Below are 17,923 nucleotides of genomic sequence, written 5' to 3'. Positions count from 1 at the left end.
AATGGTTTGAACATTGGCTAGTTCCTGTGATTCATCCTAAGTAGTTTCTCTCCGCTGACAGTCCAACTTGTCTTGTGGTCTGGTGTGCGTACAGACTGAATAGTTGTACCATCAAAGAAGTGTCTGACCACGTTGCAATAGATTTTTCTTCCTGTATGTGTGGTATCATAAGAAAACAAAACAGATTTTTTTCAAGTATGTGGAACTCTTCTCGATTCCAGATATTAATGAATGTGAACAGCCTGGACTCTGTGGTCCTCGTGGAGAGTGTCTCAACACAGACGGTTCTTTTCACTGCGTCTGCGAGCAGGGTTTCTCAATCTCTGCAGATGGACATACATGTGAAGGTAAGACAAACCGTGAGACATCACATAACTCTTGCATGATAAAGCAGAGAGGAGGCCACTCTCTATTTCAATAGGCAAAGGCTCTGAGACACTGAAGGACACGCATGATTTAAGGCCTTAGAACACGCAGGCACCAAGATGGCCCCTACCCGAAATCACAGCTCGGGATTTACAAACAGGATAAACGGCCATTATGATGGTGAAAATACTCACAGGTGATTCCACTACTGGTACTGAATTAACAAGTCAAAATGTGTGGGAGGTGATGATTTTAGGTGCGCATGGGGGACCTAAAGGAAAACGGGGACAACATCCTGATGTAACTCGAGACTCTGCCAGTTACTCTGCCAGTAAGTCACCTCAAGGGCTCACCAGTCAAAGCCATTGCTCCAGTTTTGATTATGCTTCATATAGACCATCTGAATCATTCTGTTTATAAAAATGCCTTGCTTGATTTTTTCTCTGCACCACTGTCAGCAGAGATTTTCCAGAGTTATTCCTCTAATATCCTTAGCTCTAAGCCAGTATATTTTCTTATCTATCAGTATTTGTTATGTCCTAAAAGCTAATTAACTTGTAAGATGTTAAGATAACACTGTGGGCTTCCCATTGGCAACCTCTGTATGTTTGCAGGGATACAGCACTGGTTATATTCATAAGATTTATATCTTGATGACTTATTATAGTTTGATAAATTGAGGAATAATTCATCTGAACTTTTATAAAAGTAAACCGAGAAGATTCCTATAATCATAATTTTAATCCATCCCTTTGTGAATCTAGGTTATCAAAACCCAGCTATGTTTTAAAGAAGTATGAAGGTTTTGTTCTGGGCCTATGATAGGATCCAAATGCTTTGCTCTAAAAAATAGTGCAGCAGGAAGTGTGTGCTCTCCTTACCCATACCACAGTGGAAACAAGCCGAGGAACGGCAACCAGGTTCATCTGAAACTAATTATTATATTGGGAAGAATAAACTGATCTTATAAAAAGCAGGAGATTGTTGAAATTGCTCTCTTGCTGAGCAGACAAAACATTGATACCAGATTTGGTTTCTAGTGAAAGAGAGATAGTGCAGGGTGGGGTTTAAACAAGCAGATTCTGAGGGGTTTGAAAGTGATCAAAAGTGGGGAAATGGAGAAAAACATCATAAAGATGGCCATGAGAGGTTTACTCCATGATTCAGTGGTTCAAGTTTTAATTAGTTTTATATTTAGAGCTCTTAAGAAAGACAGGGCATGAATGCATACATTCTGGGGGGATCACGGTATTCCCTGGTGGAGGGAATAGGGTGCTAGCCCATCTGAGTCACGGACGAAACGAATTTGCAGAATGCACATTTCCCTGCCTTCTAGAAAGGTGCAGGTTTGCTTCTTCAGCTAGCTCTAAAACGTGGTTAGTAAGGGCTTCCTTTGCTGAAAAATGGTCCCAGTTACAACTGCCAATAGCTGTGCCATGCAAAAACTATATTCAGAAAAAATGTAAGTCACCTCAAGGGCTCACCAGTCAAAGCCATTGCTCCAGAAGACTATACCAATATAAGCATATTCCATTTATTTTTTCTTTTGTACTTTATAATTTGTCTTTAATTCTGTATCTTTTAAAATCCTGATTTCTGCAACTCCAGAGTTACATAATCATGCTAATTTAGTTGCAGTTCTAATTTTGTTAGTCATTTACTTGGCAGAGATTTTAATTTTAAAATGTGTTTTTAGAAAACTTCCAGTGCTTTGTAAATTACTGTACTTTAGTATACTGTCTTTGACACTTGTTTCATATTTTTTACTCCAGAATCTGGATAGTTTTACAAAAGTAAAAAAGTAGATAATTTAGAATATTGTTCTGATATATGGCAGTATAACTAGAAAGCTCCCTAATTATTAGGCATGTTAATCTCTTTTTAGAATAAGCTTTGCAAGATTTTCATTTTTTGTGGTCTTAATCCAACATATTAAACTGGTCCAAATTTTCTGTTGTTGGACTTAGTCTGAAACTTGTGACAGTAGCAGTATGTCCTGATTCTACCTTTGGCGGCGGTGTAGGACGAAGCTAGTCCATGTGATGGGAATTTAACTATGGAGGTGATGTGCATAGGACTTGAATTAACATTGAGAAGTGGCTGGCACCCTTATTTCATGCCCATCTACCAGCTTACTTCCGAACTTCTAATTAAAGCAGTTGAAACCACCTGGATGTGTCAGGGCTGGCATACCCTGCTTTAAGCAGGGCTGAAGGAATCCCACCCAGATGAGGGAAGGAGGGTCCTTCCCTGATTTCCTATGACTTGGAGAGCTGTCAGCATCTCTGCACAGTTATTGAACCACAACGAAGAGGTGTACTCTTCAACATGAACTGTCTCAGGTATCAAGTAGCATGGCCGATTCTTTGGAAATACAAACAGCACCACTGGCTCCTTCCTTTCCCTTATGTATGTGCCGCTCTGGGAGCACGTATGTGGGAGAGGATGGAGAGGCATCTTGTTTTTCCCACATGAGATAAAGAAGAACAACAGTGTCATTTGAAGTTTGAGTGGAGTGGGAAGGAAGTGATGGGTGAGCAGCTATTTATTTATTTATTCATTCCCTCAGCAGTGACAGAGTGCCTGTCTTATGCCAGGCACCATAACCGTTCCGAGGGCAAGACACACACTGTTCTTGTCCACGTGGAGCCTACATTCTAGGAAGGGATTCAGGGATCAATAAGTAAATAGTACATATAGAAAATTACGTTGTTTTAGTTAAATAATATAACATGGTTACACTTCATGGATATAAATAAGTGCAGGGTATGGCATGCCGTATATAATTTATAATGCACAGGGTTTTTTTTCCCCAAGTCCTACATGTGGATGTCAGGAAAGTGCAGGGGAGCAGGACCCTTCTGGTTTACTTCCACCTCGGTAGTTCTCGGTAATTCTTTCTTTTCTTCTCATAACTGCAGTTCATCTTTTCCTGCCACCTCCTGCACCCTCTAGCCAGAGCTTTTATTTTGTGTAGGAAAACGAAGGAAATTTTTCTTCTTTCATTCAGCTCACTGTTTTATATTTCCATTTATCTTATCGATTTGTTTTAAAAAGTTACACTTCTTTGGCTCCTTCATTTTTCCCCACTTTTTAAATTGCAGCGTTTTAATTCTTAGGAATAATATGTATCATCCCGTTTATAAGCTGACTCAGGGTTTGGTTTCTTCATCATCAGAAGAATGTGAGTGAGTGGTAGGAAGAACAGGGAAACTTGTGACTGTATCCTTAGTGTCACCATGTCTGTCCCCTGACTCCCATAGAGAAATGCCTCCTGGCCTCTGACTTGGCATCACTCCATCCACGTGCCTCTGGGCAGGCTGCTCTTGGCCAGGCATGGCTGTGCTCTCCCAGTTGGGTGTCCAGGTTGACTGAGACCTTGTATGACAACAAGTAGAATTGGGGACATTGGGCATCTCTAGACCCCACTGTGCTTTCTAGTCTGTTCACATAATAGACTGGGCACACTGGTCTAGCAGGGACCTCAGAGGAGCCCGGCAACACAGAGGGAGCGTTGGTGACTTACGGAACCTGCTTAGTCATGGCTAATTAGGCCTCCAAACCATGACCAAAATAACTCCCTAAAGCCCTGTCCTTTAGAAAGAAGCCTCATTCATTCATGCGTTTGACAAATATTTATTACGTGTGTGCTAGGTACTGGCCACTCCTCTAGGAACTGAGGCTGTGTCAGTGAACAAAAAAAGATTCCCAGTTTCTTGGAGGCAATAAACTAATAAGCAAACTATGTAATATGCTAGACAGTGATAAACCCCATGAAAAAGAGTGGAGTAATGGGGTTCTGAGGTCTAGAGAGAAGAATGGAAGCTGGTACAATTCAGACTAGGGTAGTCACAATGGGCTGTTCTGCCTCTGTAATGTGGGTTAATGAAAGTAATACTAAAATTGTGTCTGAGTAACAGATAAAGCCATATCAAGTGCCTTTCTTTTTCAAACTGATCATCTCCTGGCTAAGTGATAACAGCCTGTCAATAAATAGACAAGAGGACATGAGCTTATCTGCTAAAGGCCTTTCTCCAATTACCAACATGAGTTCTGTTGTCCAGACAGGGGAATAAAAACTCAGAGTACAACACCAAGAGCAAACCCTAATGTGAATTCTCGGCTTTGGGTGATCATGATGTGTCAGTGTAGGTTCATCAGTACAAATGGAGCCCTCTGGTGGGGGATGTTGACAGTGGGTGACGCTAGGGGAGGGTTTTGGGAAAACAAGGGGAATATGGAAACTTTCTGTGAAATTTTACTGTGAACCTGAAACTGCTCTTTAAAGTCTGTTTTTAAAAATCAGGTCTTCCTGGCATTACCTGTTTTTCATCAGAAAAAAACAAAACATCAAAACCTTTAAGTTCAAGTCTATATTCGACTGCTATCTTTTTCTCCCCTGAATTTTGTTGTTTATTTCTCACTTTTCAAAATAATACCCCCGATGGAGTATGTGATCAGGAACTTCTCTCATATTCAAAACAACTCTCATATTGATTTAAAAATTGAGAACTATAGGATTGGAAGGGGACTTCTTAGAACATCTAGGCTGAACTCTGAATCCCAAAGCACTCAAATCAAGCTGTAAAGGCTCTAATCCTGTAACCTATTTAGATATCTACTATAAACCACTTCTTGCTAACTCATTCATTTGGAAGGGAAAACACAACAAACGCAAGTGGTAAGGATGGCTAGTTTCTTGAAGTTGACTGAGAACAGTGATATCAGAAAGATTAAAAGAAGTTGGGTCCAAACTCTTAGGCCAATTTTGTGTTCGCTGGGAACCAGAAAATACAGTAAAGGCAACCTTTGCCAAATCAAAGAAATAAAAACGAACTGGGAGCTAGTGTGGTTTTGTTTTCAGACTTTGAGGTACATTTTCTATGAACAGTGTAGAAAGAAAGTATAAAACCATTGTTGACAACACTCCAAGGCAGTTGGTGGTTTTGTGGCATGGAGATAGAACTTTATGTCTATCACCGAAGAGAAAATATTTTTGAAAATGACTTAGCCAAGTAGGACGTTGAAGTACCCTGACACAATAATATATTACATCTGGCTGCTTGGCGCAAAGATTTTTAGGGTTTTTTTTTTTAGTACTTTTAGAGTTGGAAACTGAAAAGCCCAGTAAGAGAACACAGCCGGAGTGTTGCTTTTCTAAAGACAGGGAATTCAGCTTAACAACAGGATCCTTTCCCTCCCTTGTGTAAAAAAGGATCAGACAACATTCCAGGTAAGGAAGGGAAGTGGCCTCTTGCTGTAAAGGCTACTGTTCTTCACACTCACTCCTCCTGTGAATGTACTTCTGCAGAAGTGAATGAAATGGATGATCAAATCATTAGGGAGAGAGCTGAGGAAATCTTGCTGGAATAAGCTGCTTTTGGACCTGGAATACATATTTTCCATGCATTGTTTGATTGTCCTCCATATATGAACATTTTTATAAAGAAATTCATAATGGTAGCAAAAAAAATTCAAGAGCTCTTCCTAAGCCTTTTATCGCTGCTGACCTTTTAAAACCCCAGAGCTATGGAAAATCATCTGTTATTAGAAGAAGTAGACACTTTTCCTTGCAGCCAAAAAAATAGACATGAAACTGCCAGAAAGGGAAGTCTGTGAATAGGCGGGCTGCCCCTCACACTTCCTACTGTGGCCCCCCCTCCCCCAGCTCATGTCTGGGGCACCAAGAGCTTCCTGCATCTACTTTGACCAGTCTTTTGATGTCATCAACAACCCAAGTTCTTGAGAGATCATGGAAGGTTGTTGTGAATAATATTTTTATACTTTAGACCTACATTGTAATGCTTAATATATCGATTCCAGAATCAGTTACTTTTTAGGCACCTAACAGAGAATATCATATGGTTGTCTTGGACGCCCAGTGTGAGTGGACCGGAGATATTTCACATGTCTGATTGCATGACTTTATTAAAACAACAGCAGTAATAGTAATAGCCAGCGTTCACTGAGTTCTTGTTAGGAGCCAGGCACTATGCTAAGCGTGTTGTACCCATTTTCTCTTTTAATCTTCACAACAAACCTATAGGTAGGTTAAGTACTAATTGGTATGCTTTTGGCTGCAATGAGCAGCTTACTATAAAGAAATTTATTATACTAATAAGAAGTGCAGAGATTGTCACCTCTCATCTACTGTAGGTCTTTATTTAACGTCACCTTCTCAGTAAGCCCTTTTTTTTCTCATTTTTTTTTAAGTATAGTTGACTTACAATGTTGTGTTAATTATTGCTGTACAGCAAAGTGATTCGGTCATACATATATATATACATTCTTTTTCATATTCTTTTCCATTATGGTTTATCATAGGATATTGAATATAGTTCCCTGCGATATATAGTAGGACCTTGTTGTTTATCCATTCTATATATAATAGTTTGTATCTGCTAATCCCAAACTCCCAATCCATCCCTTTCCCACCCTCCTCCTGCTAGGCAACCACCAGTCTATTCTCTATGTCCCTGATTCTATTTCTCTTTCATAGGCAGGTTCATTTGTGTCATATTTTTGATTCCACATATAAGTGATATCATGCGGTATTTGTCTTTCTCTTTCTGACTTACGTCACTTAGTATGATAATCTCCAGTTGCATCCATGTTGGTGCAAATGGCATGCTTTTGTTCTTTTTTATGGCTGAGTAGTATTCCATCGTATATATGTACCACATCTTCTTTACCCATTCATCTGTCAGTAAGCCCTTTTCTAACCACCCTTTCTCACCTTCACTCACCCCCAACATTCCCGTTCCCTGTTTTTTTTTTAAACTACTTTATTCTCCTTCTGTGTCTTATCTATTATTTATTGTCCGACCCCCCTGCTAGACTCTAAGGCTGACAAGACTTAGGAATCTTCATCTGTTTTGTTCACTACTTTGTGCCATTAGTTAGGGCCCAATAAATACTTTGTGAACGAATGAAGGGATGATGAACTGTCTGTAACTCATCCTGGACTGTCAGGAAACAGACATAATTGAGTGTGTTGTGCACTTCTGCGAAGGCTTCCCTTTTTTTTTGAGGATTTTATTCCCTAAAGCACACCCTGCTTAGTATTTGGTGCAGCAGTGGTTAAGACGTTAGGCTGTGGAGTCTGAGTATACATGGGCTTGAACTCTTGCTCCAGCACTTCCAAGCTGTGTGGACTTGAGTAAGATGCTCACGTGCCTCAGTTCCCCACTGCATGATGAGGATAAAATACAGCACCTACGTGGAGTTTGTTGGGAGAGGTAAGTATGTTGGTATGTGTTGGCAAGTATCAACTTAGAATGCAGCCTGGCCCCTAGAACGTGCTCGATGAATGTGAATTGTTAGTATTTTAGCACTTCTTACATGGGCACTCTAGTTATTGCTGTTTGTTTCCCTTAACATGTGGGCACCTAAAAGGAAGGGGACATTTAACATCTATTTATTTTTATATGATCTGTGCTTAGCAAATACACAACACACAGTTGTATTGTTTGTGAATTAAACTGTCTGATACTTCTAAGTCCAGGTCTGGATATAAACAAATTACTATATTTTTTCCATTTTTAAACCCCCAATTTTATTAAAGTCATGTAGAATATGGTACAGTAACTCATTTATACATAATTTGCTTTAAATTCCTCACCTTTTGTGTTCCCTAAGCATTACATGTGACTAACTTTCCCCATTCACCTCTGAGGTATTTCAAGTTTTTAAGTGTGTGATGTGTCAATTGCCAGTAAACTGATCACTCATGCAAATGCTTATTTTGCATTTAAGTATTGACATTGTTATTTCTAGAGGTACACTGTCTATCTTCTGTGGTCTCATAACTAATCTTTCTTGGCCTCCTGTTTGAATATAGAAAGAGAAAAATTAGAATAGTGAAAAAAAATGGGAATTTTTTTGGCTGATCTCATATTGCCTCTGGGGCCCAAGTGTCAAAAAGATGAATCTGGGGTTTGATGTATTTGGCCTGTGCTTAGCGTTTTCTCCCAGTCTCACTGGCAGCACCTCTTAGTGTAAGAGACACTATATGAAAAGGGAAAATGTACAGCATGACTCTGAAGTTAGAATGAGATATTTTTTAGAAAAGCTCAGGTGTTAAAATGTAAAACCACTAAATGAATGCAGAGATAATCCAAACGGTTATAAATTGACCTGATAAGACAAAACATTGCGTTTTAAAAACTGATACAAGGTAAAAACACACAGAGTATCTTTTTTCAAGTAATTGTGGCAGAAGAAATATGCAATTGGAGTTCAGGATATTTTCCACGAATATCTAAAGAACTTTTTCTTAATGGCATGGAATTTATTCAAAATGGAGAATTTATTCAAACACTCCACTTTTTGTGGTATGCTATTATATGATGGTAAACGAGGGTTATTCTTTACCTTTGGGAGTAGAAAAGTGTTTTTCAAAAGCTTTCATCCAGTTTCTTCTCTTTAAATTTTTAGAAATGTTTTTTTCTGTGGCAAATTCAAATCCTTCTCATTCAGTTTCCCAGTTTTTATATAACATTTTTTCAGTCCATCGTGGGAAGAAGTAGGAAGAAAATGGCTTTTTAAGTTGAGAAATCACTTTGATTCTCTTTCTTTAGAAAGAAGCATGGATGATTTATTGTGTTTACAAGTTTTGCTTTTGTGAAAAGAAGTGTTTGGTGTCTCATTAAAAATATACTACCTTTTCAACTTAACTCAGTTTTTCCTTTAAATGTCACAGATACTCAGTTTTGGATTTTCACCGATAATACGAGGTTTTATCGTAATTGAACAAACATCTGGTGCTTGCAGTGGCTTCCCCAGGCAGCGCCTCTTCCCTCCACCTGTGTCTCCGTTTTCTGAGGGGAAAGATCTGTACCCAGTGCAAACTGCAGGCTTTCAGAGCTGTTTAATGACACAGATGCCCTTTGCAGCTACAGAACCTGAGGAGAAGTGAGACAGACCACTTTCCCCATTTTCTTAGTCTTTCACTGCATGAGTTTGTTAATACGGTTTGGAATGTGAAAGCCAAAACACTCTTCTGAAGTTTTTTCTAAAGCAGTTGACCTAAAATTATTTCATTCATGAGGATTTTCATCCTTGGCCTTATTTTGAATAATAGAGATAATCTTCTGTACATTTATTCCACTTCCTTGTCTTCAAAAGCCAAATGGAAATGAGAAGGGACATAATTTAAATACTTGAAAAATTCTTAGGACTTTTTGGGGTCTTAAAAAAAAAAAACCACAAAATTTAAAAACTCATTAATTTTATATTTTACCCTCATGTAGAAGAATATTTACTAGCTGTATTAATTTTAAACTTATGAAAGAGCATGTGGGGTAGAGAAAGAGAGAACTAGGAGCCCACTCTCAGCAGTTCAGATGCACGTGGGAGGGAGTGTTGCCAGTAAGGGCCTGGGGAGCTGTACTGATCCAGATCAATCATCATTAATGCTTAATAGTCAAATATGACCTCCCTTTGCACATCACATGTTTCTGTTTAAATATTCATGATTCCCAAAACCCTATATCCTGGAATATTAGGATTCCAGTCTGTTCTGAACATAGAGCAATGCTGTTATAATTCTAAGAAAATGATTTAAAAATTCATTCCATAGTAATTCTCCATCACCTTCTACGAGACAAAAAATAGTAGCATAGTCTGGACAGTATTCAAATGATTCCCTTGACTTGCAGTGGGTCACATAGAAATGTTAAAATTTTAAGAAAAGATGTATTGTGTTACATCGGTTCTCTTATTTTCACCTGTATTCCTACTTAAGAAAAAACAAAAAGAAAAATAATGACTTCATTTGCATATGGAAGGAATTTAAGTGTCAGAGTATTTGAATGGCTTACAATGGACGGGTAGCGAGTGGTGACCAGGATTGCTACTTAGAGTCCCTTAATATTTTAGTCTAATAAGTATATATCTCTTACCAAGGAGAAAGGGAGACAGAATGAGCTTTTGAATGTGTAAGATGGTCTTTAACCAGGAAATATAGCAGTGTGGATTGGCTTTTATTTTTTTTTAAGTAAATTTTTTAAATTGCTTAAAATATATAAAGAAAAGTGCATCAGTCATAAGGGTACTTTTGATAAACTTTTACAGAGTGAGCACACTTGGTAATGAGCCCCTTGAATGCTTTCTCAAGCTTCTTCCTGATTATTACCCATCCCCCTGCCCAATACCCGTACACAGCAGTAACCACCATTTTGTCTTCATTACCATGGCTTTGTTTTGCCTGTTTTGAACATTGTATCCGTGGAATTATGTAGTAGGTATTCATTTGTGTCTGGCTTATTTCATTCAACATTATGCTTATAAACTTCACCTGTGTTATATGTAGCAGTACTTCATCTTCAGTGCTGTACAGTATTTCATTGTATGAATATACTACAATTATGTATCCATTCTACTGTTGATGGCCATTTGGATTTCTTCAAGTTTGGGACTGTTGTAAATAAAGCCTTAGTAATCTTGAACATACCTTTTGGTGGATGTAATCACTAATTTCTGTTGGATATTACCTGGTAGTGTAATTTATAGGTCATAGAACATATGTATGTCTCATTTTCATAAATACAGCCAGTTTTTCAGACTACCAGTTTACACTGCCACCGGTTAAGTTTGAGACTTCCAGTGCCACATCTTGTCAACAGTTGGAATGGTCAGTCCTTTTAAAGGTTAGCCATGCTGAGTAATGGTATCTCACTGTGGTGTCAATTTGCATTTCCCTTGTGAGGACTGATGTGCAACAACTTTTCATACCTTTATATTGGCTCTTTCAGAATTGTTTCATTTGTCTACTTCTGTATAACAAACCTCTTCAAAAGGAGGTACCCTACACAATAATTCTCTCCATGGTAACTTCAGTTGAACCCAAGTTCTTAATTTTAATGAAGTCCAGTGTTTTCATTATTTCATTTGAGATCAGTACTTGTTGTGTCCATAATCTTTGCAAACCCTGAAGTCATTATGATACCTTCTATATTTTCTTCTGAAAGCTTTATTTTATATTTTACATTTGGAATCTGTCCTTGCCATGAAATTGATTTTTGCATATGGTGCGAAATAGAGGTCAAGATTTATTGGGTTGGCCAAAAAGTTCGTTTGGGTCATGGTGCCATCTTCTGGAAAAACCCAAACGAATTTTTTGGCCAACTCAATACTTTTTTCCCATGTCCATTTGGGTCGTGGCTGTTTGAGAAGAGCAGCCTTTCCCCACTGATCTGCACTGGTAACTCTGTTATGAAGCGTGTGGTCAAATATATATGGGTCTATTTCTTCCTCATTCTATCCATAGGTTTACTTATCTACCCTTGCTCCAATAGCATACTCTCTTAATTACAGTGGCTTTATAATCAATTTAAATATATGGTGCTGCAAATTCTAAATTGTTATATTTTGTTGTCCACTGAGATTTTCAGGCCTATTCTTGGCCCTTTTCATTTCTATATAAGTTTTATAATCAGCTTATCAATTTTCACCAAAAAAAACTCTGCTGAGATTTTGTTTGGAATTGCATTGACTCAATAGGTCAATTTGGGAAGATTTCACATTTTACAATATTGAGTCTTCCAATCCATAAATAAGACATATCCCTCAATTTGTTTAGGTTTTCTTTCATTAATCTTGGTGTTTCGTTGCAGCTTTTTTGTGTAAGGTCTTACACAATATTTTTAGACTGATGCCTAGGTTTTTAATATTTTTGTACTGTAGTGAGTGGTATTTAAAGTGGGTTTTTTTACCTTTATAATTGTTTGTTACTAGTGCATAGAGCTACATTTGATTTTTGTACATTGACCTTGTATCTATTACCTTACTAAATTTACTTGTTATTTCTAGTAGTTTATCTGCAGATTCTTTTGGATTTTGTACATAAACCATTATGTTGTAGATGAAAAACTATTTACTTATTTTCTTTTGATAATTATACTTTTCTTATCTTAGTCTTTCTAGGACCTCTACTACATAAAGGTTGTGATAGCTAGCTTCTTTGTCTCATTCCTGATCTCAGCAGGGAAAGCATTTAATATTTAAGTATGGTGTTTGCCATACTTTTGTTTTTGTTTTTAATATGTACTCTTTATCAGATAAGGAAATTCTTTTTTATTTATGATTTGCTAAGTCTTTATTATGAATGGTTTTGAATTGTAATAGATGCTTTTTCTGTGTCTATTAAAAAAATTATTTTCTCCTTTATTCTGTTAATGTGAATTGCATGGACTGATTTGTTTAAACAAGATGAAAGTTTGTTTCTCTTTATGTAGCTATTCAAGACAAGTAATCGAGGGTTCAGAATGCAAGTGTACAGTGCTGGAACCCAGACAATATCTGTTTTATTCTGCTCTCCTTGACATGTGGTTTCCATATCATGGTCCAAGATGGTAGCTCTAGTGGTCACCATCACATGCACATTCCAGCCATATTAATTTTTTTTTTTAGTGAAAATACCCTTGCATTCTTACAATAAACCCATTAGTCATGACGTATTAGCCTTCTTACATATCCCTAGAGGCAAACTGATAACATTTTTTTTAGAATATCTACATCTGTGTTCATGTAAATTTTCCTTCCTCTTAATGTCCTGGTAAAGTTGTGGAGTCATGGTGGTTCTGGTTTCATAAAATAAGTTGAAAGTATCCCTTCTTTCGGTTTTTCTGAAAAAAGTATGTGTTAAATTGGTGTTACTTTTTCCTCGGATTCCTTGAAGAATTTACAGCTAAAGTCATTTGTGCCTGGAATTTTTGGTTTTGTTTTATTTTGGGGGTGTGTGTGTTATGAAAGTTTTTAAACTGTAGTTAAGATGTACTTAAAAGATAAAATAACATTGTTTTTTGACTTTTCATGTCAGTTTTGGTAACTTTTGTTTTTCAAGGAATCTATACACTTTAGGTAAAATTTCCAGTGCATTGGCACAAAGTTGTTCTTAATATCATCTTCTTACCTCTTCCTAATGTCAGTAGAATGTGTAGTAATGCCTTCCATTTTTTATTTTAGTAATTTATGCTTTCACTATTTTGCTCTCAGTCTTCCTAGGGGGTATTGGTCTTTGCAAAGAAACAACTTTCTTTTGTTAAGTTTTCTTTGTTTGCGATTATATTAATTTCTGCTTTTATACTTTTTCTTTTTACTTTCTTGGGGTTTAATTTGTCCTTAATTCTAACTTCTTGTGATTGATCCTTGGATCATTGGATTTCAAACTTTTCTAATATATGTATTTATGACTAAGAATGGCTTTACTGCATTCACAAGTTCTGATGGCTTTTTGTTATTCAGATAAAAATATTTCAAGTCCATTGTCTTTTTTCTTTGACCAATGAATTATTTAGAGTTGTTTTGTTTAATATCTAGAAATTTATAGATTTTTACTTATATTTTTGTTATTAATTTCTCTAGTCAGCTAAACATACTTTCAATGACTTCAATCCTTAAAGTTTTTTGTGGCTCAGAATATGGTCACTTTTAGTAACTATCCCTTGTGTACTTAAAAGCAATGTATATTCTGCATTTGGACCTGTGTATATTAATTGGGATCAGTTTGTAAATTGTGTTGTTCATATCATCTATATCCCTATTGGTTTTTTTCCTGCTTATTACATAATTTTCTGAGGGAGTATTTTATAATCTCCATTATTATGGAGATTTATGTTTCTAATTTTAGTTTTCTGGATTTTGTTTTATATATTTTCTGACACAGGAATTAAACATAGATTTTTGTATCTTCCTGGTGGATTGAACCTTTCATCCCTTTGAAATGTCACTATTTGTCTCTATCAGTGCATCTTACCTTTAAATCTACTTTATCTTTCATATAGCTACATATGCTTTCAGTTAAATTTTGCACAATTTATCTTTTTTTTTTTTAACATCTTTACTGGAGTATAATTGCTTTATAATGGTGTGTTAGTTTCTGCTTTATAACAAAGTGAATCAGCTATACATATACATATATCCCCATATCTCTTCCCTCTTGTGTCTCCCTCCCTCCCACTCTCCCTATCCCACCCCTCTAGGTGGTCACAAAGCACTGAGCTGATCTCCTTGTGCTGTGCTGCTGCTTCCCACTAGCTAGCTATTTTACATTTGGTAGTGTATATATGTCCATGCCACTCTCTCACTTTGTCCCAGCTTACCCTTCCCCCTCCCCATGTCCTCAAGTCCATTCTCTAGTAAGTCTGCGTCTTTATTCCCATCCTGCCCCTAGGTTCTTCATAACCTTTTTTTTTTTTTAGATTCCATATATATGTGTTAGCATATGGTATTTGTTTTTCTCTTTCTGACTTCACTCTGTATGACAGTCTCTAGGTCCATCCACCTCACTACAAATAACTCTGTTTCGTTCCTTTTTATGGCTGAGTAATATTCCATTCCATATATGTGCCACATCTTCTTTATCCATTCATCTGTCGATGGACACTTAGGTTGCTTCCATGTCCTGGCTATTGTAAATAGAGCTGCAATGAACATTGTGGTACATGACTCTTTTTGAATTATGATTTTCTCAGGGTATATGCCCAGTAGTGGGATTTCTGGGTCGTATGGTAGTTCTATTTGTAGTTTTTTAAGGAACCTCCATACTGTTCTCCATAGTGGCTGTACCAATTTACATTCCCACCAACAGTGCAAGAGGGTTCCCTTATCTCCACACCCTCTCCAGCATTTATTGTTTGTAGATTTTTTGGTGATGGCCATTCTGACTGGTGTGAGGTGATACCTCATTGTAGTTTTGATTTTCATTTCTCTAATGATTAGTGATGTTGAGCATTCTTTCATGTGTTTGTTGGCAGTCTGTATGTGTTCTTTGGAGAAATGTCTATTTAGGTCTTCTGCCCATTTTTGGATTGGGTTGTTTGCTTTTCTGTTATTGAGCTGCATGAGCTGCTTGTAAGTTTTTGAGATTAATCCTTTGTCAGTTGCTTCATTTGCAAATATTTTCTCTTATTCTGAGGGTTGTCTTTTCGTCTTGTTTATGGTTTCATTTGCTGTTGCACAACTTATCTTTTCCTGTCTTTCTGTGTTCTTATATTGAACGTTCTTTCTCTTGTAAAAAGGATATATTAGTTCTTTTCTAATTCATGTTGACAATCTTTGTCTTTTAATTGGAGAATTTTGTTTGTATACATTTAATTACTGGTATTTGAGAGGTTCAAATCTGTACCTAATTCTGTTTTCCATTTGTCTCATCTCTTTGTTCCTTTTCCTTTCTTCCCCACCCCCGCCTTTTAGAGTATTTTTGATTACATCACCCCTAACTTGTTTTTTTGTATATATTTTGGAAAGAATGTTTTCCTATGATTTTTTAACTGAATAGTGAATTAAAGGAAAACAAAATGCACCAAAAGTTAAGTTTGAGATCTAAAATGTTTTGGTCTAAATTCTATTTTCACATAATAAAAAGTGAAATTGTATACAATACTTATCTGTAAGCAGTAGAAAAGTCAATCTTCAGATAGAAACATTTACAACTGGCAATGTACTATTTGTGTTTGAGGAAGGGATTAGGTTCAAAGTGTTAATTTTTCATTCAACAGAATCTCTGAATTCATGTTCAGAAGAGTGTACTTTTGGGCAGGGTCTCCAGAGTTTTTGAAACTAAACAAATACAGCTTTGTATGAAAAAAAAAATCTTGGTTAGATTAAAAAGCACTTAAAGTTTTTTTGTTTGGATTTTTTTTGTTTGCTTTATTGTTTTCAGTTGCAGCCGTAATTGTTGAAAATTGCTATGGTTTCCTAACAAAATATTTCCTAACTTAATAATTATCAGCAGCATTTCTCTTAAGTAATTTTTTTAAATCATTTCAAGCAAAACAGTTTATTTTAAAGTGAAACATTCAGCTTTCTTAATTGTCAATTTGAAGAATTATTTAAATGTTACAAGTTTTTCAGTATATTTTAGAATATTTATGAACGTCTATTCCACTTTTGTACAGTTTTATTCATTGCTGTTAGAGTGCAGAATATACTTAGGTATATACCCAAGTAGAATAATTTTTTACTTTCATATCTTCAAATAGTTGACTGCAAACAAATAATTTTTCTGATTTTAAGAGTAATATGTCCTCAATCTGAAAAATAGAAAATGTTAAGAAGTGAAAAAAAAAATCATTTATCAACCAACCAGTTGCTATTTGGTCTATTTCTTTTTTAAGTTTTCAGTATTTAAGTGTTTTAATAAGATCATATGCTTTTATCTTTACTTTTTCACTTAGAATTATGATTGTACCATACGTTTTTAAAGATATGCTCCTAATTATGGAGATAGACTCTGTCCTATGTTGTTGTTGCCGTTAAAAATGTTTTATGAAGAAACTTGTACATAAACATTTCTTTTCATCAATGATCATGTCCCTAGAGTAGATTCTAAGACATTTAATTATAAGATCAAAGGTTATTAGCAGCTTTATGGGTCTTAACAACATAGGTGAGCTCCTTGCTTTCCAGAAATGTACCAATTTCTGCTTCCACCAGAACCCAATGAGACCTCCTAGTCTAGACCTCCTAGACCTCCTAACATTCTCTCCAAAAAGAAACTCATGTTCATATTTTTCTGTTAATTTGATAAGAAGAAAATAATATTTAATTTGCATTTTATATTAGGTTAACCTCTTTTATATTTATCTCCTTTCTTCTGTGAGATTTTTTTTTTACCTACCTGAGGTAAAGTTTTTCTAACTGATTTATGTGTACTAAGGATAATAATCACTGATCAATATTTTACAAATGCTTTCCCCATTCTTTAACTTGCCTTTTAATTTTATAGTGCTGTTATTTCTTTCATTACTTTATACTTGGCCATTTTCCCTGTTCTGTTGTGAACAATTGTATATTTATATTTCTTATAGTATTTTTGTGAGTTTTTTTTTTGTATTTAACTCTTTCATACATCTGGGATATAAAAATGAATGTTTTCTTGCCCATCAGTTTGTCCTTTTCTCTTCATTCTAGAAGAGCGTTTTAAATTGGAATTTGAAAATTTCAAATACATGTTCCTGCATTATAAATTCTACTTTTTAAACTGTCTGCAGCACAGCTTTAACTTGAATGTTGCTGTCGGATGGACTGGGAAATGGCTAGGTTACCAGCTGTTTTTCTAGCTCAGCTCCATTGCTTCAGTAGTTCTTCCTCCCATGCTGTGGCTGTGAGTGCTCAGCCTTGTGTTTTGGTGATGATGTGATATACCATCGTTCTAAGATCTTCATAAGTGTTTAGTGAGGGTCAGGAAGAGCCTGTGTGAGTAGACACATTTTCAGCACAAGGTTGGGTCAAAAAATCTTCTAAGAAGCTCCAGCTGAGACTAGAAGAGCTTGGAGGGCAGAGGAACATTATCTAGGTGAAAAATATGACCTGAGATCTGTGGGGAAGGGATGGGGGGAGGGTGTCCTGGCATAATAGATGCCACTAGCAAATATTTGGAGACATGAAATACGGCATGGATTTTGGGACATAGCAATTAAATTAGTTTCAGTTGAACATGTGTGATGGGGGAAAAAGTGATACATAAGATATAGCTAGAGAGGTAGGCAAAGGCTGGCTTGTGGAAGGCTTGCTTGCTTTTGTATTCAACAGTATTATGTTTAATGTTGCCATT

At 36.3% G+C, this 17,923-nt stretch overlaps 1 protein-coding gene across 9 annotated transcripts in view; it reads left to right on the top strand.

The window, feature by feature from the left end:
* The window catches only part of LTBP1 (latent transforming growth factor beta binding protein 1), a 424,099-nt gene that overhangs the window by 344,256 nt on the left and 61,920 nt on the right, over positions 1-17,923 (top strand). For all 9 annotated transcript variants that reach the window (XM_067703302.1, XM_067703301.1, XM_067703300.1 and 6 more), the window contains one exon: positions 222-347. In XM_067703302.1, coding sequence (XP_067559403.1) covers positions 222-347 — 126 coding nt within the window. The remainder of the gene's footprint in view (positions 1-221; positions 348-17,923) is intronic.

The sequence above is a fragment of the Pseudorca crassidens genome, chromosome 14 (genome assembly GCF_039906515.1).
Source record: "Pseudorca crassidens isolate mPseCra1 chromosome 14, mPseCra1.hap1, whole genome shotgun sequence".
NCBI classification, from domain to species: domain Eukaryota; kingdom Metazoa; phylum Chordata; class Mammalia; order Artiodactyla; family Delphinidae; genus Pseudorca; species Pseudorca crassidens.
The sequence above is the reverse complement of the archived record's forward strand: the minus strand, read 5'-3'. Positions and strand labels throughout refer to the sequence as shown.